General features: G+C 33.8%; 3 protein-coding genes across 3 annotated transcripts in view; 2 read left to right on the plus strand and 1 right to left on the minus strand.

Moving 5' to 3' along the window:
- Positions 1–872: 872 nt before the first annotated feature.
- LOC129746517 (MAM and LDL-receptor class A domain-containing protein 1-like) lies at positions 873–11,854 on the plus strand. The gene is made up of 3 exons (XM_055740192.1): positions 873–1,027; positions 1,097–1,297; positions 9,418–11,854. Exons 1-3 carry the CDS (start codon positions 961–963, stop codon positions 10,569–10,571), a joined length of 1,422 nt encoding a protein of 473 aa, XP_055596167.1. The 5' UTR covers positions 873–960; the 3' UTR covers positions 10,572–11,854.
- A 7,924-nt stretch (positions 11,855–19,778) lies between these two features.
- LOC129747627 (ragulator complex protein LAMTOR1-like) lies at positions 19,779–21,694 on the minus strand. Its single transcript, XM_055741918.1, has 5 exons — positions 21,382–21,694; positions 21,163–21,326; positions 20,962–21,098; positions 20,379–20,449; positions 19,779–20,320 (listed from the first exon to the last, which is right to left on the minus strand). Exons 1-5 carry the CDS (start codon positions 21,451–21,453, stop codon positions 20,228–20,230), a joined length of 537 nt encoding a protein of 178 aa, XP_055597893.1. The 5' UTR covers positions 21,454–21,694; the 3' UTR covers positions 19,779–20,227.
- A 1,256-nt stretch (positions 21,695–22,950) lies between these two features.
- Positions 22,951–24,388, plus strand: part of LOC129743439 (uncharacterized) — a 5,700-nt gene continuing 4,262 nt past the window's right edge. Inside the window, exons 1-3 of the mRNA XM_055735473.1 lie at positions 22,951–23,188; positions 23,249–23,449; positions 23,573–24,383. Coding sequence (XP_055591448.1) covers positions 23,160–23,188; positions 23,249–23,449; positions 23,573–24,383 — 1,041 coding nt within the window. The 5' untranslated portion in view covers positions 22,951–23,159. The remainder of the gene's footprint in view (positions 23,189–23,248; positions 23,450–23,572; positions 24,384–24,388) is intronic.

The raw sequence follows: 24,388 nt of genomic DNA on the forward strand, positions 1-24,388 counted from the left end.
TATGCATTTATCTTAGTAGTTATTTTTATGTTAATTTTTTTGTAGTAACCATTATGTTTGTAATTTTTCTCTGCAAAATAGATTCAGATTGCTTGTTGGTTTATACATGTCGTAAAAAAACTTCGAAAATAAGGAAAATATAATTGAAAAAAAAAACTCATTTCGTTTTCATTTTGAGAAGATGGAAGACTCTTTTTAATGAAAATTCTAAACTTTTGTTTGATGTGAGATTTTCAAAACCAATGAAAAATCCTATCTTTATTAAAGTGATGAATAAATAGGCGATATACCAGGCATTTTTAAAACATTAATAGAACCCTTTCTAACAAATTTAGCATGACTGAGTAAACATTGAGTCTACAACGCATTAAAGTCTCCGGCCCCTGCAAAACCGTATGATGAGTAAAACATAAAAAAATATGATGGTAACGATCGCGAACGTTTGCAATAATCCACTTATAAACACTCACTGAAAAGCGTGCGGAATGAGACAAATGGGCGTGTTTCTCGACATTTAGTAACAAGATAATTATCGTCTACCCCAAGCTTAGCTGTTGTTCTGTTCTAAGCACTGACCTAGCATATATGAAGTCGCCGACATTCTACGTCACCTCTACTTCCTATGACTCGCTTGTGATGCTGCCGCAGAACGAAAACTTTTCTGAACGATACGCAACAACTAACAATATATCTAGATACCGGGAAGTTCCCAACGTTCGATTGATCCGGTAAATGTGATTAACAGCGCTGCTAACGATTGCACTACTTTCTAGATAGAACAGTTCGGTTCGAAACCTCAATAGATAAAGTTCAGACGCGTTCCGGATTTCATCTTAAAATTCGATTATATTTGAAAAACCAAAATGACACCGCGATCGCATAATGTTTCATAGATGTTAGTTCTAATAAAGTAACACAAACAACTCAATCGAAGTTTTAGTTTTGTTTTTAAAAATATCGATGGGTTCGTCGCTTTTGCTCTTACAAGTCGTTTCTATTTCGATCACTCTAAGTTTCGCGGCAAGTGGTGAGTTAACCGATCAAACACTCTAAATAGGTCTCGGAAAAGTTCATAATGATTCCTTTTAACAAACAGTGATAACGGCTCACGATGATCACCACCATGATGCAGCTAGCTGTCCAGTACCTTTGATAACTAACGGCAGGGTCTACGAGAAGCGGCACGGTAAAGCCCAAATGTTGAAGGTGTTTTGCTCGCCTGCATTTACAATCCTGGGAAACGAGCTGCTGACATGCGTCGATGGAAGCTGGGATGCGCCGATTCCAGATTGTGCAAGTGAGTGTTATTACGCATCAATGATTTAATGTTTCTCCGGGTAAATAAGAACTGAACTGAGTGTTTTAAATACCTACGTTAATCTTGTATTCGGCATTTTGTACTAAGACTCAACAATTGTTTCCTCCAGTATATCACTAAGATATTCCGTAACACTTAGAAACTTACAATATAGGAAGAGTAAATGCACTTGAAATGGATCGAATAGAAGTATGTACGAAAGCTAGATTTAAATTCATCACGACTCATTTAAAAATCTATAAAATCTATTTATATTGCCAAACCTGATCAAGAAGTGCGATTTTTAAAATGCTTTCTAATTTGTCAGTTTGCCCCTTAATGTCACATTTAGCATTATCCATCGAATATTGTGAAGATTTGTATTCAAATCGGCAAACTACACTGATGTTGTACATAATCTGTTCTTAATCTGAACTATTGAAAATAAAGTCTTAAATCTTTGAAATGGTAAGCTGTATTTATAAAGGATTTCTTTAAATCTTTGAAGTAGCTCGAAAATCTGGTGATTTTGGCTTATAACACATTTCACGCACTTGTACTGCAAGTGATTTTTATCCGTTTGCGTATCAAAACATCTCAAACTTGTCAATAATTTTAATAATTTATATCACACAAAACCAACGGAAAAAGGAGAAAAAAAATTTCAAAATGTTTTATATTATTTTGAAAATCAAAATTTTTTTTTTGGAAGAAGTTACCTTTAACAAAATAATTAATTAAAATATATGGACGGATTTTTTTTAATCGCATAATACGTTTTGAAGCCAGCAGACTGCTTCATTGTGTAGAATAAAGAATTTGTTTATATTCAAATGAGAGTGTTTTAAAAATCGAACAAAACAGTCGCAAATGATTAAATTCACGTCACAAAAAAAGAAACTGAGACGTTTCTGAAACACTAAATTTTATTGAAATTGTTTGGAATCCAGCTGATGTACAACAACGCAAATGAGGGAATTAACGTCTCAAAATTGGAGTATTTTTAAAATTTTATAAGGAAAATATGCTCTGAAAGTTAATTAGTTCGTTATGTCCTATTAAAAAACAAAAATGTTAAAAAAAAAAATAAAAATTTTTTTTTGGTGATTCTGTAAATAAAGACTGTGGAAAACAGTAGTAATTTTAAGGTTTGTCTCCTCAATATGTTGCTATTCAAGTGTCAGTCAAAATAAGGAAAAAGTTATACAATTTGCAACCGTTTGCTGTTATTTTTTTTAATGTTCAAGTAATTGCAAACTTATTTAAATTCTTGATTTGAGTTTGACAATTGGCTTTTGAAAAAACTATAATATTAACAATGTTAAACAACACATCAAATATACAAAATCCGGTGGATGATTTAAAAAAATCATGGTTTTTGATTAAAAAGATGGCAAAATCAACGCAAATTCTACTTTAAATTTGTAATTTTCAGCTAAATTAAAATAGGGTGAATCGGGACGCAAATGGGGAAAAATTCTTGTGATCCGAATATCAAGCACTCTACACACTATTTTTTCCCCTTTCAGGCCTAAAACCGTCCTTGATGAAATGCGTAAAAGCAAATACAGGGCTAGAAGCGACCATGCGGTAAAAAAGTAGGGCAAAATAGTTACTTTGAAGTGAAATTAGGGTAAAATTAGTGACCAGATCAAGACGAAAACTAACTAAAAAATGACATTAAAAACTAAAACAAAACGCTTTACAGACAATTCTGTTAATTGAAAAACGTTTTTTGGAAGGCTCTTGGCCTCACTTGTAGAAAAGCAATATGTTGGACAGAAGAGGAACATTTTAAATGACCTTAGATAATTGAATAATAGCGACCGCAGAATCCTAAAGTTGTAAAGGAACAATGGGAGGGAACCAAAAGATCGTACTGTAAAGACTAGAACAACTAAGCCCGACAAGAACTTCGAGTTTATTCATTTTCTTAGAAAAAAAAACCCACAAATTTTGAAAATTCATTCTGTAGTGTATACACAATCAGATTTTTTTCAATGTCACTAAAACAGTTGATAAAGTCTAAAATGACATTGATAAAAATTTAAAAATTTGAAATAAATTTACAGAAACCAAAATTTTCAACAAAATTCTTATATGTTAGAGATCTACAAATGCAAATAAAAAACCAGCACATGTTTAACGAAAAGTTTAAAGAATTTACTTGAAATTGAGTTAAGATTTACATTTATAGAAATTTCATTTCATGAAAGAGTCATGAAATTAAAAATTGTGAGGTCCTCATGAAAAAGTGACAAAACAATGATAGAGGTTTGAAAAAAGATAAAGGACAAAATATTGACAGAAGATTGACAATGACTTAAAAAAGCTTAGCGAAAAAATTAACTTAAGATGATAATAACACAATAAAGCTAAATAATATTACGAGACTAATCTTAAGAATAGACGAGACTAGAATATAATTTTTCAAATTTAAAACTAACTCAAAGAGAATTTACTTACAAAAGTGGAACATTTCGTAAGAGATTCACTGCAGACGTTATTGCATGATTCACATAACAATCATTAGAAAGATTTACTAGAAAAATATTATGTTCAAAAAGGGAGGAATTTTAAAAAAATTATTCATAAATGATTTAACACGACAATTTCTTTGAAAAATTAACAGATCCAAGAAACACCTCAGAAATATTGTATCCATCCAAGAAACAACTGTTGGTAAATTGTAGAAAATATATCAGTAAACCTCTAAAAAAAATACAAAAGTTACTGAAAATTATCGAAAACTTCAAAAAGAGTTTGAAATCTATGTATATCTACCAATCTTTCAAATGATTCGAAAATGTCTAGAAATAAGTGTGGGGTTCGTTCCGGAGTCTACCGGAGAACCGGCCTGTCGGCCCGGATTTACTTTGTCTGATCGACGTCTCTTCGGTTTCTCGCAGTGCGGTGAAAGCGCACAACCGTTCTGGCGCACAATAAGGTAACTTAGAAATGAAATATCTGATATATTCGATTCAATTGGGTCACTTTTCGTAAGTTTACTTCCCATTTTATATGTATAACGAAGAGCAATGAAAGCATGGAATGTTTCCTGACATGTGATTTAGTGCACTGTACAGATTTTGATTATTTTTTTTAAATTAAGTTGAGAAATATTTTTAACAAATTCAAGCTTTAAAAGGCATAACACTTCAAATCTTGGTTAAACATGTTGTAATAGTGTCACTTTAGGAAATATTTTTTCTTGACACGAATGCCAAAACGTTGGTAAAGTGTCACAAATAAACAAAAAACTAAATATTTTTTAGGCGAAAAACTATTTTTTTCAAATTTCCAATTGTCATCCATATAATGTTTAAGTGTAAGCGATATATCAAAGCAAAACAAAACAATAATCTTCCTTACTGAATCTGAGCCATTCTCTAAATTTAGGACGTGTGAATTTCCACAGGACTCGAAAGGAAAGAAAAGGAACCCATCAAATAAATAATAAACGAATAACCTAATAATAAACTAATGAATTCACTTGTCGTCAAACAATATCCCCCAAAATTATGAAAAATAATGTAGAACTGAAGAAAATTTATTTTTAAGATATTCCTAAAAGAATACGGGATCCAGCTTTCGCCGGAAGTCTAGAAATGAAAATCTAAATTTTATATGAATTTTTTTGCCCTTTGAGTTAAGCACCACCATCAACATCTCTCGAATATGAGTGTGGGTGATGAAAAAGGTATATACTGGGATTTGGGAACATATCCACAAAGCGAAAAACCATGCACTTATGTGCCTTCAAAATGATGGAAGCTAAAATGAACGAATTTTTACTGTTGAGCAGTTTCTAAGTAGATACACGAGTTTCTTAATAAACAAGCAACTGTCCCCCACTTGGAGAAGAACAAAAATTAGCGTTTTGATAATGAAAACCCTTTCAACTTTATTTTTTTCTTTGATTAAGTTTGGTTCAGGGTAACAAAAGACACCATCTAAAATTGATCGTTTAGCATCATTTGACAGAAATATTAAGGAAATAGTACCTACAAAAATTGTCCTGATTCGGTATTAAGAATGACTTGGCGAAGAAATTAAAATTTTGAAACTGGTCTACGATCAAAATTATATGTATGCTATCTCTTGCAATTTGAATTCCCCAACGAAATAATTATCTTGATAATTATATCCTGATCGTGAAACTTGAGCTGAATCTGAATTTTAATTGTGAATACATATTCGTTTTAAATTTAAATTATGCACCTGATCTCAATATTCGAATTTTGGATCTGTTTCCGAATTCCAATACGATTCCTAAAATATACAGTTTTATTTTGTTTCGATTATAGTCGAATGTATGAGAAAAATTACATGATCGAATTTTGAAAACCGACCATATACATTTTGAAGATTGGCACAAAAAAATGACCTGTGTAAAATTTCAGCCCAATTCGACTTGTTTTTTAAGTGATTCAAAGCGCTCAACTTTTCGGTTTTCGACCTTCAAAAATCACCAAAGGTGGGACCAAAGAAATTTGGAATATTCGAAATATTAATTTTTATGTCAAATGACTTAAAAATGCATAAAATTTCGAAATATGGTACTACTTCGAAAAAAAATGCATAAAATTTCGAATACTTTACAATTACAAAAATCATGTAATGGGCGTTCAAAGGAAATCCGGATAATTGAAATTTTAACTTTGATGCCAAATGACTAAAAAACGCATGAAAAGTTGAGATCTAGCGATAACTCGAAAATAAGTTTTTGACCAAAAATCAACTTTCTGGGATTTATACGACTTTCCTCAAAACGGCTTTTTTTTCGAAATGTCCCAGAGGTCGATATTCGACAAAACCATTTTTTTTAAATAACACCAGCTATCGACGTTTCATGTATTTCATGTAAGTCATTTGAAATCAAAATTAAAATTTTGATTTTTCCGATTTCCTTTGGTCCCCCTTTTGATGATTGGGCGCTTTGAGGCACCCCTACATTAATATCGGATTCGTTTTCACCACCCGAAAGTATAGACACTATAATTTAGCTGAAATTTTGCACAGGTCACAGATCGGTTTGCGGAATTCGACTTGACCTATTTGGCTGCAATCTTAGTGTACATAAATACAACACTTTGGAAATTCAGGGCTAAATGCTTCAAAACTTACCTCGCAACTGAATATTTTTTATATGTGTATGTTCTTTCGTTGCTCAGTTGAAGAGCCTAACGTGGATTTAACACGTTCGTCGCCACGCTCATTTTGGTAGTTTCACTTGCAAATTACTTTGGGCAAAGAAATTTTCGGAACGAGAAAGACAAGATGGAGAGCTCCAGATTTGCAACGTGTGGCTAAACTGAGTGGCTAACTTGAGTAAGAGAACGTCACACGTTTTTTGATGTGACGGGGCCTCCCAGGAAATACACCCGTCACACGGATATGGATTCCATGGCGACGAACGTGAACGACGAACATGTCCGTGCAGTACACTGAGGTTTTTTTTTTACGCGGGGTTTCGTCCCGCGTAAAAAAAATCCGCGTAAAAAAACCGCGTTAATTCGAAAATCCGCGCAAAAAAAACCATGTTAATTCGAAAATCCGCGTAAAAAAAACCTCGTTAATTCGAAAATCCACGTAAAAAAAACATTTTAATTAAAAACTCCGCGCAAAAAAGTACGTTACTAAATAAACGCGTAAGAACCATGATTATTTAAAAATTTGCGTACAATAATTGTCTATTTTTAAGATAAAAAGAAAATCAATTAGATTAATAAAATAGTAGAATATAGTGAGGCTTATTTCACAGTGTGGAATTCAGATCGTCTCATGTCTCATGTCTCAGGTCTCAGGTCTCATGTCTCAGGTCTCATGTCTCAGGTCTCATGTCTCATGTCTCAGGTCTCAGGTATCATATCTCAGGTCTCAGGTCTCATGTCTCAGGTCTCAGGTCTCAGATCTTATGTATCACGTTCTTAGTCTTAGAGCTAAGATTTTCACAACTACAAAAAGATTCTAAGTGTTTTCCTTTGAAAAAGTCTTAGAATATTTTCTCTCAAAAACCGCGTTAATTCGAAAATCCGCGTAAAAAAACTGCGTTAACTCGAAAATCCGCGTAAAAAAATACCGTGTACCGTGTAAAGTGTACTAATTTCAACACCAAACCATTTATATCGGATACTTTTGAAGCTAGATTGGCAGCAAAATATCGATAGTTTGTGCATCAATTTATCATGTTTTCCAATAAAATGCAACACTTTTTTAAATAATTTTTGAAAGCATGGATGGAAATTGATGAAATTTTCAATGAAACTACCTATTAGTGTAAAGGGTGATACGGTAAAAATTTGGTCAAGGGAAAACGCGTGTAAATCGGTGAAATCGTTTAAAAATCAAATTAAATTTCTTTTTCAAGTTTAATTAGTATAAAATTCAGGAAAAATATTCAGTTAGGCTTCCGCTTTTCCAAATCCGAATTGCCGGGCCTTACGCTTAACCCCTGCCATCAGATTTTGTACAGCCGCCTTGTCCACCTTCTTCGCCGCAGAAAGCCAGTTTGCCTTGAACTGCTGCTCGTCCTAAGCCTTTTTTTTTTGGTCTTCTTTAGGTTCTTTAGGTTGGCGGCGTACCACTCCATGGCCTTTTTACCGTAATGGCAAGATGCCAAATCCGGCCAAAACAGTACGGAACAACCGTGTTTCTTCAGGAAAGGCAGCAGACGTTTATGCAAACACTATTTCACGTAAATTTCTTGGTTGACAGTCCCGGAAGCTATGAAAATGCTGCTTTTCAAGCCGCAGGTACAGATGGCTTGCCAAACCAGATATTTCTTAGCAAACTTTGACAGTTTAATGTGCTTGAAAATATCTGCTACCTTTCCCCTTCCTTTTGCCGTATAAAACTCCTGTCCCGGAAGCAGCTTGCAGTCGGCTTTGACGTAGGTTTTGTCGTCCATTACCACGCAGTCAAACTTCGTCAGCATCGTCGTGTACAGCCTCCGGGATCGCGCTTTGGTCGTCGTATTTTGTTTATCATCGCGATTTGGAGTCCTTACCTTCTTGTAAGTCGATAGCCCGGCTCGTTTTTGGCTCGATGCACGGTTGTAGACGATACACCCAGCTTATTTGCGGCATCTCGGAGAGAGAGGTTAGGGTTTCGCTTGAAACTACCGGCAACTCTCTTTGTCGTCTCAGCGGCTTCCGGTTTTCGATTTCCCCCCGATCTAGACTTCCTGGCTGCCGACAAACGTTCCCCAAACACCTTAATTACATTTGTAACGGTTGATTTGGCATCTTTTAGCGATTTTGCCAGCTTTGCGTGCGAGTAGCTCGGATTTTCGCGATGCGCGAGCATAATTTTGATACGTTGCTCTTCTTCCTTGGACGGCATTTTGACAACTGAAGAGTGAATTCCAAAATCAAAATAGGAACAACAATCTACACACACACACACCTTCAAAATGAAGGGTGTTCAGGTTTTTTAAATGCAAAATTGAAAGAAATACGTCAAGTTGATATTGACAAAATTTTGACCGTATCACCCTTTATTTTGTTTATCTCGTTTTTGTTAATTTAATTAATAATTAATTTTGTTAATCTCGTTTGGATGTTCCGGAGATAAACAAAAAGAAAAAAATGTTATAGTTGATTCCTAGTATGTACTTGAGGTGGATGACGATCCGTGGAAGCTGCAAATCAGTCAGTGGAAGATTGCCTTCGAATGCGATCGTTTTACTTCCATAGCACTTCCGTAAGTCTCACAAAGTTGAAAACCTATTTTGGTTGGATCTGGAACCGAGCCATCACGCAAAACCTGTGGAAGAGTGAGAAAAGTCTTCGATGTGGTTTTTAATAAATACAAAAGTTTTAATTTCGTAAGATAAAGTATTGTATTTAAAACTTTCCGGGATATTTATAAAGGAGGGCATACCAATGATCAAGAATGTTAAAATGTTCTTAAAAAAGAATACGATAGAATAAGGATCTCATACAAAATAAACATAAATTATACTTAACTTGAACCATTTCCAAGCAATTTTCCTCAAATTGGTTTAAACGAGTTAGACATGATGAGATGATTTTTATTACATTGAATAAATTCTAAATAATGCAAAATTACACATGGAAAACCTTCTGATTTGTTTAAATTTAAATTTGATATTCCAGAACCAGGATGTCGGCCTTTCCCTCCGAATGCGTCTAGAACTATCGACTATGGGAAAATGTCAGCGACAGCGTTCTGTCAGCCGGGTTACCAGCTAGTGGGACCCAGGAAAACTATCTGCAATGGTACGAATTGGAATCTTCTCATAGGTGGATGCCGACCTAGCTCTGGACCAATTTCGACCAGATGCGATTTTGAAGCCGAAGATTTGTGCGGTTGGACCAACGAAATGGGTTCCGCTCTCAACTGGACCAGAAGCGCCGGAATGAAATCTCGAGGTGAGCTTGTGAGTGGACCCGAATCAGATCACACCTCTGGGACACCATTGCATGGCCACTTTCTAAAGGTCGATTCTAGACAACGATTTACACAGACTACAGCCAGATTGTTTTCTCCGGTTTATCCGGCGAATTACAGCAGCGATACTTGTTTCCAGTTTTTCTATCACATGTTAGGCCAATACATCGGAAAGTTGGTGATTTATGTTAAACCATTATCGACGTCTTTAAAGGAGACAATCGACAACGAAGGCCATCATTTTGGGATCAGTGGTGATCAAGGAAACGTCTGGCAAGAAGGCTACTTCGATGTTCCATTACAAAATGAGAGTTTTCAGTTTGTCATTGAAGCAACCTTGGGTTTGAGATTCCACAGTGATATTGCGATAGACGATTTGGCAATGCTTCATGGGAACCACTGCAAGGGAATGGAGGGAGAAGAGCGGTTCTCAAATGAAGCACAGATATTTCTCCTGGATTCCTGCAAGAACAGATGTGGATGGATTGATTTGGACGCATCGAAAGGTGACACCTTGGAGTCACCCAGCTGTAGTTGCGTTGATTCGTGTCTTGAAAATGCAACCTGCTGCAGTGATTATGTGGAAACATGTCTAATGCCACTTTTCTCTAACAATATCTATGAAACGGTTACCAGCAGAGACAATGCAACTGAACTAACGACACAGAAAATAAGTTTGACTACTAGTAAAAGCCCAAGGCACAAAAAAATCCCACCAAAACCAAATAATGCAAAATCAAATCTGCTATGGTTCGGGGCAGTACTATTGGCCCTGGTCATTGTAACGATTCTCTGGCGGGTGCGGCACAAATCGAGAGCCTTGATATACTTTTGGAGCAAAAAAACGATCGTCTGCTAGTAACGAGCGGAACACAAATGCCATGAGTGATTTCAGATATCTGGCCATCGATCACGATTTGGATATGAACGCCTAAGGTTGGGCTTTGAAATTTGAAACCTAAAAAAAAACAGAAGCAAATAAAGGGAATCTAAAAATGTAATCGATCTTGTAATTTTCGATGACGATAAATCCAAAATATATTATTTTAAAAGGAGAGGTTTCAAATTCATACTATAGTCTGTTTCACATAGAATCTGGTGGCATCTTTTCATTTACTGCAGCGCCCCTAGTTGTCACATCGCGAATCTATTGACAGTTTTTCGATACAGATGGTTTGTTTACTTAATGGTGAAAATTTCATCAAGATTGAAGCAGTCAGTCACGTAGAGAAACCGACGTGGTCAGGGGTAAAGATCGCGAAATTCCTGAAATATCCAAAATCGACTTTAAATTCGGCGCTGCAACGTTACGGGAGACCCTTACGGTGTATCGAGCAAAACAAACCAGGCGTTAAAGTGGAACATATGATCGGAAGCTGCGAGCAAAGGTAATTCGATCAGTTCACAATAATCCTGGAATCTCCTTGCGTAATTTGGCTCAAAACTTCAAGATGAACCACAGTACAGCTCGACGAATTTGTTCGCGAGAAGGCTTGCGGTCGTATCATGCAAGCAAACACCCCAACAGGACGCTGAAACAAAACCTGGTTGAAAAAACCAGGGCAAGGAATTTGTACGAGAAAGTGTTGACCAAGTACAACGGATGCATTTTGATGGACGATGAAACTTACGTCAAAACGGATTTTGGACAAATACCCGGTAACGAATTTTACCTTGCGAAGCGTAAAGGGAATGTTGCGGGTAGATTCAAGTTTGTTTTCGCAGATAAATTTGCTCGTAAGTTGATGATTTGGCAAGGGATCTGTAGTTGTGGGAAGAAGACTAAGATTTTCATCACTGGGGACACAATGAATGGAAATGTTTACAAAGAAGAATGTCTCCAGAAGAGGGTTTTGCCATTCATTCGGTCCCACAAAGGTCCGGTGAAGTTCTGGCCGGATCTGGCAAGCTGCCACTACAGCCGGGATGTCGTTAAGTGGTATAAGGAGAACAAGATCGATTTTGTTGAAAAAAGTACAATCCACCAAACTGTCCGGATTTTCGTCCCATCGAGAAATATTGGGCAATAATTAAGGGCAAACTGAAGAAATGTGGCTGAACCGTGAAAAAACCCGCTCAAATGGAAAAGTGGTGGAACAAGATGGCGAATGAGGTTACCAGCAGTACTGTGCAGAAAATAATGAGTGGTATCACAAAAAAAAGTTCGAAAATGACGAATGATTTTTATGTTTTTTCCCCTTAAAGTACAATAAAAATCTTATAAAACGACATTTTTACTTTTGTTGTACGTTATTTCTTTGCGGAGAAATGATCTATTTTATCCGATCAGATTCTATGTGAAACAGACTTTACCAGACATCATTTTCTGGAAAAAGTTAGTTGATAAGTTTTTTTTTTCAACCCCTTTAACCGGAATTGTAAGTGCCATAAACTAAAACAGAGTTCTGCTTTTGCACCCGTTTTCGACTAGTTTATGGTTTGGGTTTTGTGTCATATCACACAGGACGCTTGAGAGTGAGCAAAAAAAAAAAAAGAAAGGTGTAAGATGGAATTCAATACATACAGCTGAGCTCATGAATTTATTACCGGCAGTGCACACCTTTGTCACATTTTAGGTATCCGTTTCGTTTGACTTAAACTTGAAATATTTCTAAAAAAAAACAATACGAAAATATTAAAAAAGGATCTCGGTTTTAGTTTTAGGATATTTGTGATCCTAGATGTAGCTTAACATTTCCGAAAATAATACAACCATACTATAAAATACACCCGAAACAGGGTACCTTGACACATTTTACATCATTGCATTGTGCGGGATTGCAGGAACTGTAGGGTATTTCGGGGGAATATGCACCTGCTAAGGGAAATGACCGAGTATGCGGAATACATAAGCTGAACACCCGAATACATTGCAACATGTGCTTCTTATTTTCATTATCTACTCATATTCTGTCAAAAATATTACTTTTTATTGTAAAAACTATGAAAATATTCGATTTTTTACAAACGCCTATAAAAGCAACCTTTGAATCATTGGATGTTAAATGCCCCAGTGTAGGCAAATGATGCTCCAAAACATTGGATCAAAACGACTCGAAAACAACACAATATTCACAGTGAAAATAAATTAATACTGTTATTCGATTGGGAAAAAGTGCAAAAAATATTTTTTCCCAAGTTTATCTACACATTAAAACAAGTGGTTTTTTAACATTTCTCAATGAAAACATGAAAATTTTTAAATTCTTGACTTTATTTTGAACTGTGTCAGTTTCAACCAAACTTTTCTGCTGCTTTTTGGCGACAAATTGAGTGAACCGATTCGATTTTCTGTGCACATTTTTTACTCAAATCCGATCGAAAGTTATAATTATTATGCATCCTAATGATAGTTTAGGACTAAGCAAAGAAGAAGATCGATATATCATTTCGATAATCGGTCTGTATTCATGGAAAACTGCACTCCAAAATTTAGAATAAAACACGTGGTTTTGTTTACATCGTATCGAACAGCACCTTGAGAGGAGGGCGATTTGTCCACAAATTCATGGGTGCATTTTGATCGGATATTTGAAATTTTATATGTTTTTAGTTTACCATAAAACAACAATTTACCACAGTTTTTCATCAATTGATATTTCAAATATATAGTTTGAACTATCAATAAAATCAATGGTGAGGATGTTTTAAGCAGTTATCTTGGTGTTAAAGCCTATTTCATTTGATCACTTTTTACAACTTAAGTGATGGATAGCCACCTCAAAATTTAATTTAATTGTTTTTCCTGTTTTAAGGAATATCTGGTAACCATTTTTATAACAATTACAAGGTATTGGTTTTAAGAACACATTTGTGTAAAAAGAATCCACTAAAAACTTCGCAAATCTCCAAAATTTATCAAAATATAGTCGCTGGCGTTTTACCTCGCAAGGGCATTATGGACAGAAGTACCCTAAACAACTTGTCGTTTTTCATCTCCATTCTGTTTTGCGTTTTGGATTTCAGTTTTTCCTGGTTTTCATATACCTTTTGTTTTCCGAAGGTAAGCTTATTGTTCCCATCTGAATACACTGGGGTGCTTTTCCGGTTGACCAGCTGTATTTAGCTTTTCGTTGGTGACCCCATCTGTCCCTTCCTATTAAAATTTTCCTCGAGGGATGCATACTTGTTGGATGGAGAAGAATAACCTGAGGTGAAGATTCACTTAGTAATTCATAAGAATTTTTCAATTGAAAGTTAAAGCTTTTTGATGCGTTAACAAAACAATTGTTAGGGTATTACTTGAAATATTTTTTTGTTTCGATTATAGTCGTTCTACCATTTATAGCATTCGAGATTTTATATAAACGTTGCAGTTGGCGGACAGTTATTGAAAAACTCATCCGGTACAATTGTTTTCGATATTTATTCTTGGGCTCGAATTCGCGGACATCGGCTCAACTGAGCTATATTACAAGTCCATACTTCTTTTCTAACATTTGCCTCGCCAATAGACAATTAAAAAAAAAGTTTGTGGGGTGAAGGAAAATTTATTGGAATAGGATTTTTATAATTTCTGAAAAAAAAAGTTTCCATTTAACGGTAATCATGAATTGTGCTGATTGAAGTACAGAGCTATAGTTCTTTAAATTGACGATCTTTCAACCAGTTTAACTTTTGAAAGTTTTGTATGTGTTTGAGAATAACGATTTGAATATCTCTTCTTTCTTATCGCTTTTTCTCAACTTTGATGTTGTAAAAACACGAAAAATAACAAGAATTTTCAAAATAAACAAAAGTGTCAAAATTATCAAACTTTCCAGAAAAAAAACTCTGAAGTTTAAAAACTATATCAAATTGACAGAACAACGAATTTGCTGAGAAATAGCGAAAAAACCTTAAAGATACCAAGTTAAATAAAATGACAAAATCAACACAAGAATGAATAGAAAAAATATAGAAAAAATAGAAAAAATTACATGAAAACGATAAAAATTATAAGAGCGAAAGAAATGACAGTAACGACAAAAATGAAAGCAATGATAAAAATGACACAAAAGAACAAAAAACATACCTAATCAAAGTTAACGAAGATAACATAGGGGCCGTTCACTAATTACGTAAGCACGATTTTGGAAATTTTCAACCCTCCCTCCCCCCCTGGTAAGACATAGTAAGATTTTTCAAACCCCCCCCCCCCCCCCCTAGTAAGATCTTACGTTTTTTTTATTCTTTGAGAAATTCACACGTTTTTTCAAAAATAGCTTGAAAATATTTAAAATGTGACATATATGCTTCAAAGCAAAGCCTTTTTTAAGTAAAATTAAAAAACTGTTTTTAAAAAGCACAATTTATACAAAACAACAGATGAAATGTTATAAAAGATAGAATTGTAGATACCACCACACAATGTATCTACCACTGCAAGGTAGATGGCCCGTGAGGAACAAAACGATGAAATGTGATGACAAGTTTTTCAATTAAATTTACCCTTCCGCTCATTTGCAATATCTTTTACCTTATTCTAATCTTCTATCCTTCTATAAACTTTCAATTCTTAAAATATTCATTCTCAAAGAATATAAAATTTCACTGATATAGCCGATAAAATAATTTCAGAAAATAAATTTCCGGTGATTAACTCTTAATTTCAAAAATCATAAAAATCTTAAAAAAAAAATATCATTCTATACTACTACAATTGGGGCAAAAATGTTTAACGACAATCACGTTGTCAACTAACCTAAAAGCTCAGACTCATTCAGTGGTAAGCGATAAAGTTTTAGGATTTTTTTGGTAAATCGTTTGCTTAATTTAGAGTGTCTATCACAGAAAAACTGTCTAGAAATTCATTATTTAAAGCGCCTTAAATTGATTTATGAAGATTTGTTCTGGTTAAAGTCATTTTCGAAACATGATGGATTCAAATCGTGGTGTAACAACGAGCCATTTTCCTTTTTGATTCGAAAAGCGACGATCTTTTTTAATAATGTGATTTAGTGTTTTTGATGGCATGTTGGTTTGAATTGGTTCTCTATAAAGTTATAGAACCTGCGATTTTTTTTTATTAATTCAAAGACATTAAAAGATAAATAACATTGCATAAAGAATAACCAACAAATAGGTAGAGAGTAAAAAAAACCTGAGTAATATGATTTCGTATGGCTGTGGCTGTGATTAAATTTTAATGTAACAATTCTTACGTAAGATTTTTGGAAACCCCCCCTACCCCTCTAGTAGGAGATCGTAAGCAAATGTAAAACCCCCCCCTCCCCCCCTATGTGCTTACGTAATTAGTAAACAGCCCCATACATACGTATGAGAAATTATGAAAAAAAAATTATGAAAATACAAATTCACGGAAAATTAACATGAACAGAAACATGATCATGAAAGAAAAAAACAAAACTGGCAGAAAACGACAAAAATGATAGTAATTATCTAAATGACACAAAGACGACAACTATAACAATTTCAAAAAATAATAAAGATAACAATAAAACGAATTTGAAAAAATGGAGAAAAATGTCTAAAACAACTAAGCGATGAAATTCATATACTTAATGACATAACTGATAAAACTGTAAAATAAATGTTAAAGTTAACAAATAAAGACAAAATAAAGAATGACATAAAGATCGAAATAACCGAAAATGGTAAAAATTACATAAACGACTAAATAATCAAAAATAACACATAATCCAAAGTAACAAAATAATGATAAAAAAAAACAAAAATTGACAAAATGATAAAAAACAAGTAATTGACAAAAATATCATAAACGGCTGTAATGACACGAAGACAAAAATAACAAAAACTGACAAAAATCTGGATCAAAGGTTGGTATGAATGTGTTAGCAATCAAGGTACCCTTTGTTTGCTTTAATTGTGTTTCTTTTTTATGCTAGAACCGAATGTATAACGAAAAGTTTTAAAATAAACCAAAAAAAAAAAAAATAAAAATATGATAAAATATCTTTTACAAAAAAATAACAATATGATAACGAAAAATGACAAATTTTATGAAAATACAAAAAATATTAATGTGACAAAAATTGTATAAGACAATCATAAAAATAGCAGAACTAGAAAAACGCATAAATTAAAATGTAAAAATTACTGTTTTGGTGAAGTAACCATAACTTCTTCAATTTTCAACCGATTCTGATTTATAACCTCTTGAACTATTTGTTTTGAATTGTAATTCAAGTAAAAAAGAAAATAAGATTTTTTAAATGTTACCTTTGAGTCTAAAACTTTCGCTGAAACAAACTTTTCTCTAAAAATGTGTTTTTATATTTTGTTCTATCATAAAGTCACTATTATCAACAATACAAAAATTAAGTTCACATGACCGATAGCAAATTTATTCATCTTTAATATGCAAAATAAGAGATTTCAAATTATTATTATGCATTCCAAGATATTTGAATCTGAGTCCAAGTAATTTTTTTATTTTTTTCAAATTTTCATATTTGGAGCATTGTTCAAAAACTGTTTTTCTGAGATTTTTTAAAATTTCATTTTCGGATTCAGCGCCGGATTAACATTAAAAATATTGGTCAGCCAATAAAGTTCAAGATTTTTTTTTGTTTAAATTTTGTAAACCAGTGTAATCAAAACCAGCAAAAGATGCCAAAATGAGAATCTGGATTCAATTCCCATTTCCAAGGTTGATTTTGGAGATTAATGTGGTTCTATAATGCACTAGACTGAGTCGATTTGGAGTCATTTTTGAATTGCTTAAACCTTGCGGGGTCCAAAAAGCTTCGTTTTGGTTCAAAACTCATCCATGATGTTTTGCAGAATTTTTAAGAAACGTTTACATGAGTAAATTTGAACTTTTAGGTTTGTATGGAAAAATTGAACATTTTGTACTGAAAAATTAAGCTTTTTAGACCCCAGGGTTTTAAAAATTTAAGGTCATTTTTCTACCACTTGCACTAGAACAATATCAGCTCTGAAACCAAAATATAAGGATCGTTAAATTGATCACTTCCTTCGACACGAACAACAGAACCGCAATCAAGCAAGATTGTTTCAATCCCGTTGGAAAACTTTAACCCTTCCCTGAAGTTTTTTTCAATCAATTAAACACGAAAATTATCGGAATAGTTATCCAAGCGAAAAAATGCGTACGAAGTCAATCAGCCATTACTAGCTTTAAAAAAAATGCTTATAATGACAAAATGTTAAAAATAAAAAAAAAAATCAAAAGTTATAACAATTTGATCAAAAAAATTAAATAAATATAAAAAATATAAAAAAAATCCAACAATGACAAACGTGAGAACTATATGACAAAAAATAATTACCAAATCGATTCAAAAACAAAAAGGCAGAGATAAATTCCAAATTTTTTTAAAATAACTTTCAAGATGGTAAAAACAGAAAAATGAAAAAATGGAGGAGTTGACTAAAACGTAAATAGAATAACAAAAATGAAACCAAATGGCAACAAAATTATCCATAGAACGTTACAAAAACATTGAAATCACAAAGGAAAATCAAATACGTAAAAAAAAACAAAAAAGTTTCAAACATGACAAAATTGGCAAAAACAAGTAAATAAATGACGAAAATTCCAAGAATCACAAAACGACAAAAATGAGAATTGTAACGAATTTGACAAAAAACTATAAAAATGGAATGAAGGCAATAAATGACAAAAAAAATTGTAAGAATTAAAAAATTATAAAATTGCGAAAATAACAAAAAAGAAGAAAAACTCCTACCTTCTAACATGATTAACTTATAGGTAAGTCACTTGAAGACTTAAAAGCGGACAAAATGTGAACAAAATATTAAAAAAAACCCAAAAAGACGTTTTGTTAAAGGAGCAATGATAACAGAAATACTTTAAAAAAATATGACCAAACATTAAAAAACATTCAAAATAACAATAAAGGCAAAAATAATCTAGATGATTACAATGACAAAATGTGAGAAAAATTACAAAATAGTGAAACACATTGAAATGACAAAAATATAATAAAATACAAGCAAGACAAAATAAAATAATCGACGAAAGAAGAAAACGGCAAAAAGGACGAAAAATATTTGAAAATCGACAAAAATCCAATAGCAAAAAGTTACGAAATGACAAAAAAAGAGCAAAGTGACGAAAATGACAAAAATCTTAAAATTGACAAAAATTACAGAAAAAAAAGGAAAAATGGGATCATGAAATAAATGATAATGATAAAACTCACATAATGCACGGAAAAAAATGAAAAAATTACAGAAAATTATGGGAATGGATAATAATAAATAGGCTTTAAAATTTAAAAAAGTCAGAAATAATAATAATGACGAAATCTTAAAAGGCAAGGAAACATAGAAAAATGACAAAACAGAAGAATAAAGATTGCAATAAATGAAAATAACAAGACTGACATTAACGTGCTTTGAAAAGGTTCCCATATTGACTGACCAATAGATATTTTTTGAATCTATAAGACAGTTTTCAAGATATGTAATATAACGATGAAGATAATAATGACGACGATGTGATGTGAAATAACATAATTTCAAAATTCCGTGTAATCTATGCTACAGAATCGGAATTCTAAATCAGAATTCAAAATTAAAGATTCAGAACAAAAATTCACAAATCAGGATCATATTTCGGAGTAAGAATTTAGAACTAAAATTAAAGTACGGATTTGAACTTTGAATTGATGAAAATTCAATTTCGGAAAAAGCACTTCGCCACTACATCTTTCAGTCGCGGTCAACGACAGTATTAATTATTCAGCCCAGTTATTTGACAGTTTTTAAACCGCGCTAAACTTACTACATTTCCCATGACCACTACTGATAGGTACTGACTTTCTAACTTGGCGCGAACTTTCAACTCCCTACCAAAAATGGTTGAAGAGAAAATTTAATTTGCATTCGCGTCGTCATCTTTCCTCTTTTGTCCTATAGGTCAGTCGGTTGGCCCTTGTCATTTGGTAAGGGTATGCAGTAAGTATACACATAGTCTCCGCGCAAAGCTGCTGCCTAATTTGGAGTGTAAAATTAATTGCCCCCATAAGTTCGGTCATTTTTCACCGGTCGTCGTACAAGCACGGAAGTAAGGATTTTTTTCTTTCTAAGTAATTAACATTCTTGGTTAGTTTCTTACAAAGTTTATACTTAAGGATTATGCACAGTACTGTTGCATTTGCGTTCCCTATGGTTAGTGTTTTTTTCGCTATTTTACACGATTCTGGGGTTAAATGTTTTGGAAAACGCAATTGAAATTTGTTTAAATTGCATAGCTAGACCGATTAGTTATAAGGATTTGTTCCATTAAGAACGAGATACACAATGACCTTAAACTGTTGTAAAGTAAATAAATTCAAATATTTTCATATTAGGAGGCAAATTCTGCCAGTTGAAAGGAAACTTAATAGAAGCGTCGGCCGAAAGGCTTTGCTGATTATTGCAAACAGTTGCGAGAGTAACAGAGGCAGAAAACCAGTTGGAAGATTTTTTCCACTTAGACATGTACCTAGTTTTGTGTGTTGTAACATCCATGATTGATCCACCGTTCTATACTTACAAGTGCCGTTTAACGGCGGCGTAATATTATGGAATCCTAAAAGGCACCACCAGGTTCTCGGTGTGTTTGATCTTGATCTCCGATACCGCCACGTTCGCTTTCTGGACCATTCCGCGAATCTGTGGAATGTAAAAAGCTTAGGAAAATTTTCGCTACGATTTCAATTGGAAGCGTTACCATTTGCAAATCATCTGGTGCTATCGGAGCCGACAAGATAGATTCAGGATTTGGAATATCCTTGAGAAGACCTGTGAGAGTATAAGACGAAGTTATATTTTTGAAAATTTCATTTAGTACCTTTCTCTTTCTTCAAACGAATAACTTTGAGAGCTTCTACTAACTACCGTTTGATTCGATTTAATCTTAAAACTATTTTGAAAATTTTGAAGAATAATCATTTTTTATACTGTAATTTAATGTTCCCGCGCCGATCCTCCGGTGCATATGGCCGTGAAAAATTATCAGTTCAAATGAAAAAAATGACACATGTGGAATGTTTCCAATGTCAATGTTTTTTCATAGCAATTCAAACTAAATTCCTTTTGTTATTATTTATGCAAAGTTCATGGGCGAACTATATTGCCAAAGACCAAATTCTGAAAAATATCTGAAACATCAAAACTTTGAATAACTAAAACCGCCTAAATTGGTCTAATGATCTAAATCAATAATTAAACAAAACACTACCTTAGCTCTGTTAGAACGTTTATAATGAAATCTAAATTACTTAGATCAAATTCTGAAAAAGTAACTAGCTTACCATAGTAATGTACATTGTTCGGATGTTGAACAGTGTTCCACTGTTGAGCCAAACGTTGCGAGTAGACCTTTACTCTATCGTTGTACTCATGTGGTTCGATATTGTGAACGTCCATGGCTGCAACGTCTATTACATTTCTGAAATAAAAACAAAAATGATAGTGCAGATTGTTCTGATTTAACCAAAATGTTTAACAATTACGCTGCTGCATCCTGTATAATCTTGTTCAACGCTGAGACGTCATCCTTTTTCGGCACCGAGCTGGGAAACTCTTCCGTTAGATCTTCGCTATTGGACCTCCGCACGGCTGGACTGTTGTTTACTGGATTGTCTAACAAATGTGTCCTCTCGTTTGGTTCGCTTCCCTATGACAAAAAAAAACTATGTCAAATTTCCATAACAACAATTGAATACCCTTACCTGAGTCGAGGAATCTTCCTGGCAGCGGAAACAGTTGGAGGCGTAATTCACGACGGTCCGGAAGCAATCCATATTGGTGACCAGCAGATTTGTTATCACTTGCCCGGGTTTGGAAGCCGAAAAAAGTAATCCAAAAGTCGATGATACAGTAGATTGAAGACACCTCTTGCTGATGTTGATAGAAACAAAGAATGCAGATTAATTTAGCATTCCAATGAGAGAAAAAACTAGAATGAACAAGCCAGTTTGATAACAAAATCCATTAGTGAAAGAACTACTGATAAATAACCATTGCGTGACGTTAGTTTCGGTTTTGTTGTGGTTTGCTTCTTCGTTTCCTTTTATCTTAAAAATTCGAGCTCGAGTACACTGAACTAAACTTACATTGAATAATTGGAAGGCTGTTCATCGAATCCGTTCAGTCCATTATATAAAACTAAGGATGTCAATTTTACAAATAAGAAGTTTATATTAACATTCATATCTATAAAACGGCCTGTGAAAATTACAAGTTCTATCGAACTTAATATGAGAAATCTCCCGTATAGTATAAATTTTTGCCTTTCAAAAACTAATTTCTGTCGTTTTGTCATTTTTGTGACATTTCTATCATTTCTGTCATTTCTGTCATTTCTGTTGTTTCTTTCATTTATGTCTTATATGTCATTTTCGTCATTTCGTGTCATTTTTGTTATTTTTGTCATTTTTGTCATTTTTGTCTTTTTTGCATTATTGTCATTTGTGTCATTTTTGTCATTTTTGTGTTTTTTGTCATTTTGTCATTTTTTTTGTCATTTTTGTCATTTTTGTCATTTTTGTCATTTTTGTCATTTTTGTCATTTGTGTCATTTTTGTCATTTTTGTCATTTTTGTCATTTTTGTCATTTTGTCATTTTTGTCATTTTGTCATTTTTGTCATTTTTGTTTGCATTTTTTTTTGTTTGTTAGTTTTTTTCATATTGATTGTTATATTTTGCAACCATAATAGTATTTTTTGGTCGATTGAGATCAGGAAGAATCAATAACTGCATTTTTCAAGTCTAAAATTATCTTATCAGTTTCGTTTTTATATATTGAAATTTCTTGAGTGTTTTGAGCTTTTAGATAAAAAAAAATCTTCTATTCCTCATGACGCATAATTAAAAATGGTAAAAATGATTTCACCATTATAGTCATAAATATGCAACGCATTTTCATGATTTGCATTGAGTGGAAGTCTAAAATAAAAATATTGATTATCTTTTCCAGTGTCTTAACTAATCTTGTGGCAACACTTCTTGTATGCCATTTGTCAAGATTTTCGAGCAGTTTTTTGAACGTCATACACGTTCAAAACGATTTTAATGGTCGCCTCAGGTCAAGAATTTGATTAAAATTTTCTAATTTTTCAAGTTTTATTATGGACTTGGAGATAATTATATTAACAATCTACTGATAAGGATTAAATTTCTTTATTAGTTTAAAACATATTTTGACGAACTATTTGACTGTGCATAAAGCATTTTATGGTATGTTTGTTTTGTTCCAGAACTTCTTGTTTTTGGACGCGTTTCATCTTCCACGTCGAAACTGAACAGCTGTCAACATTTTGTAAACAACGGACTGTTCTCAGCAGTGCGGGTGTTTAGTTTTGGTTCGTGTCGGTGCCGGAAGATGAAAAATCGATACTGAAATTGTAGAATTGAGTGATTTTACTGTTGAATGTACTGAATTGATACGTCCTACTTTGAGTTGAGTTTAAACCACACTTGATCGATGATTTAAAGTTGTCGGTCACCATGGTCTGTCTTTGTAGCCTGTACGCACAGTGAGATTTATTTCTATAAATGGCATTGTAAATCAACTAAAATAACTATTATTTTTTCAGGCTTTATTTAGTGCTGTTTGTAGGATCGTTCTGTCTAATAGGAACACTAACGGTGTTTCTACTTTTACGGCAGCTTATCAAGCGCCAGAGGGGTAAACGCCTGGACAACGACAAATACGTGGCCCTGTTTCATCCATACTGCAATGCTGGAGGAGGCGGAGAACGTGTGCTGTGGTGCGCCGTCCGTGCTCTACAGAATAAGTACATAATTCTAGTTGAACTATCAAAATTCATCAAGCTTCGACATTTTACTCCTTATAAAAAATATATATAACGTAAGAAGTAGCAAATTTGAATTCTAAAATAAATACTGTCTATTTTCAGATACGAAGGAATAAAACTATTTATCTATACCGGCGATCTGGAGGCTACTCCCGAGGAAATTCTCAATAAAGCAGAGAGAACATTCAATCTCACATTGGACACGGAGAAGATTGAATTCGTATATCTGAAACAGCGCAAATGGATCGAAGCAAAACGGTACCCCTACTTCACCTTACTAGGACAAAGCTTGGGCTCTATGGTGCTAGCTCTGGAGGGTTTGCTCAATCTACAGCCGGATGTTTTCATTGATACAATGGGATACGCTTTCACCTATCCGGTCTTCTCCTATCTGGGTGGCTGCAAAATCGGTTGCTATACTCATTATCCCACCATAAGCACCGATATGCTTCGCAGGGTTCAGAACCACGTAAATTCATACAATAATCGAGGCTATGTCGCTCGCAATCCGTTTGCTACCTGGATCAAAATTGCCTACTATCGGATTTTCTCCAAGATCTACGGAATGGTCGGTCGATGTGCTGACACTGTTATGGTAAATTCAAGTTGGACCGAAGGCCATATCATTTCCTTGTGGGACGTCCCTTACAAAACCCATCGAGTCTATCCACCGTGTGAAGTTTCTGAACTGAAGAAACTTGAATCACTAGCCAGTGGCCACGAAAAGATAATCATTCTGTCCGTGGGTCAATTTCGACCGGAAAAAGATCACCCCCTTCAGTTGCAAGCCATGTATGAACTGCGGACGCTGCTTAACAAAGACGAAGACCTGTGGAATCGATTGCGGTTGATGATTGTTGGTTCATGTCGAGATGCCGAGGATCGAGAACGTGTTAAAAATATGCAGGACTTTGCTAA

The sequence above is a fragment of the Uranotaenia lowii genome, chromosome 2 (genome assembly GCF_029784155.1).
Source record: "Uranotaenia lowii strain MFRU-FL chromosome 2, ASM2978415v1, whole genome shotgun sequence".
Lineage (NCBI taxonomy): Eukaryota > Metazoa > Arthropoda > Insecta > Diptera > Culicidae > Uranotaenia > Uranotaenia lowii.

What these genes read in the sequence shown, in the direction of transcription:
- LOC129746517 (XM_055740192.1), top strand. Translation starts at nt 961, where the DNA reads ATGGGTTCGTCGCTTTTGCTCTTACAAGTCGTTTCTATTTCGATCACT. An exon ending in TCTAAGTTTCGCGGCAAGTG is followed by an intron (nt 1,028 to 1,096) that starts GTGAGTTAACCG and finishes TTTAACAAACAG; the next exon opens with TGATAACGGCTCACGATGAT. An exon ending in GCCGATTCCAGATTGTGCAA is followed by an intron (nt 1,298 to 9,417) that starts GTGAGTGTTATT and finishes TTGATATTCCAG; the next exon opens with AACCAGGATGTCGGCCTTTC.
- LOC129747627 (XM_055741918.1), bottom strand. Translation starts at nt 21,453, where the DNA reads ATGGATTGCTTCCGGACCGTCGTGAATTACGCCTCCAACTGTTTCCGC. An exon ending in ATTATACAGGATGCAGCAGC is followed by an intron (nt 21,099 to 21,162) that starts GTAATTGTTAAA and finishes TTTTTATTTCAG; the next exon opens with AAATGTAATAGACGTTGCAG. An exon ending in CACCAGATGATTTGCAAATG is followed by an intron (nt 20,321 to 20,378) that starts GTAACGCTTCCA and finishes TACATTCCACAG; the next exon opens with ATTCGCGGAATGGTCCAGAA.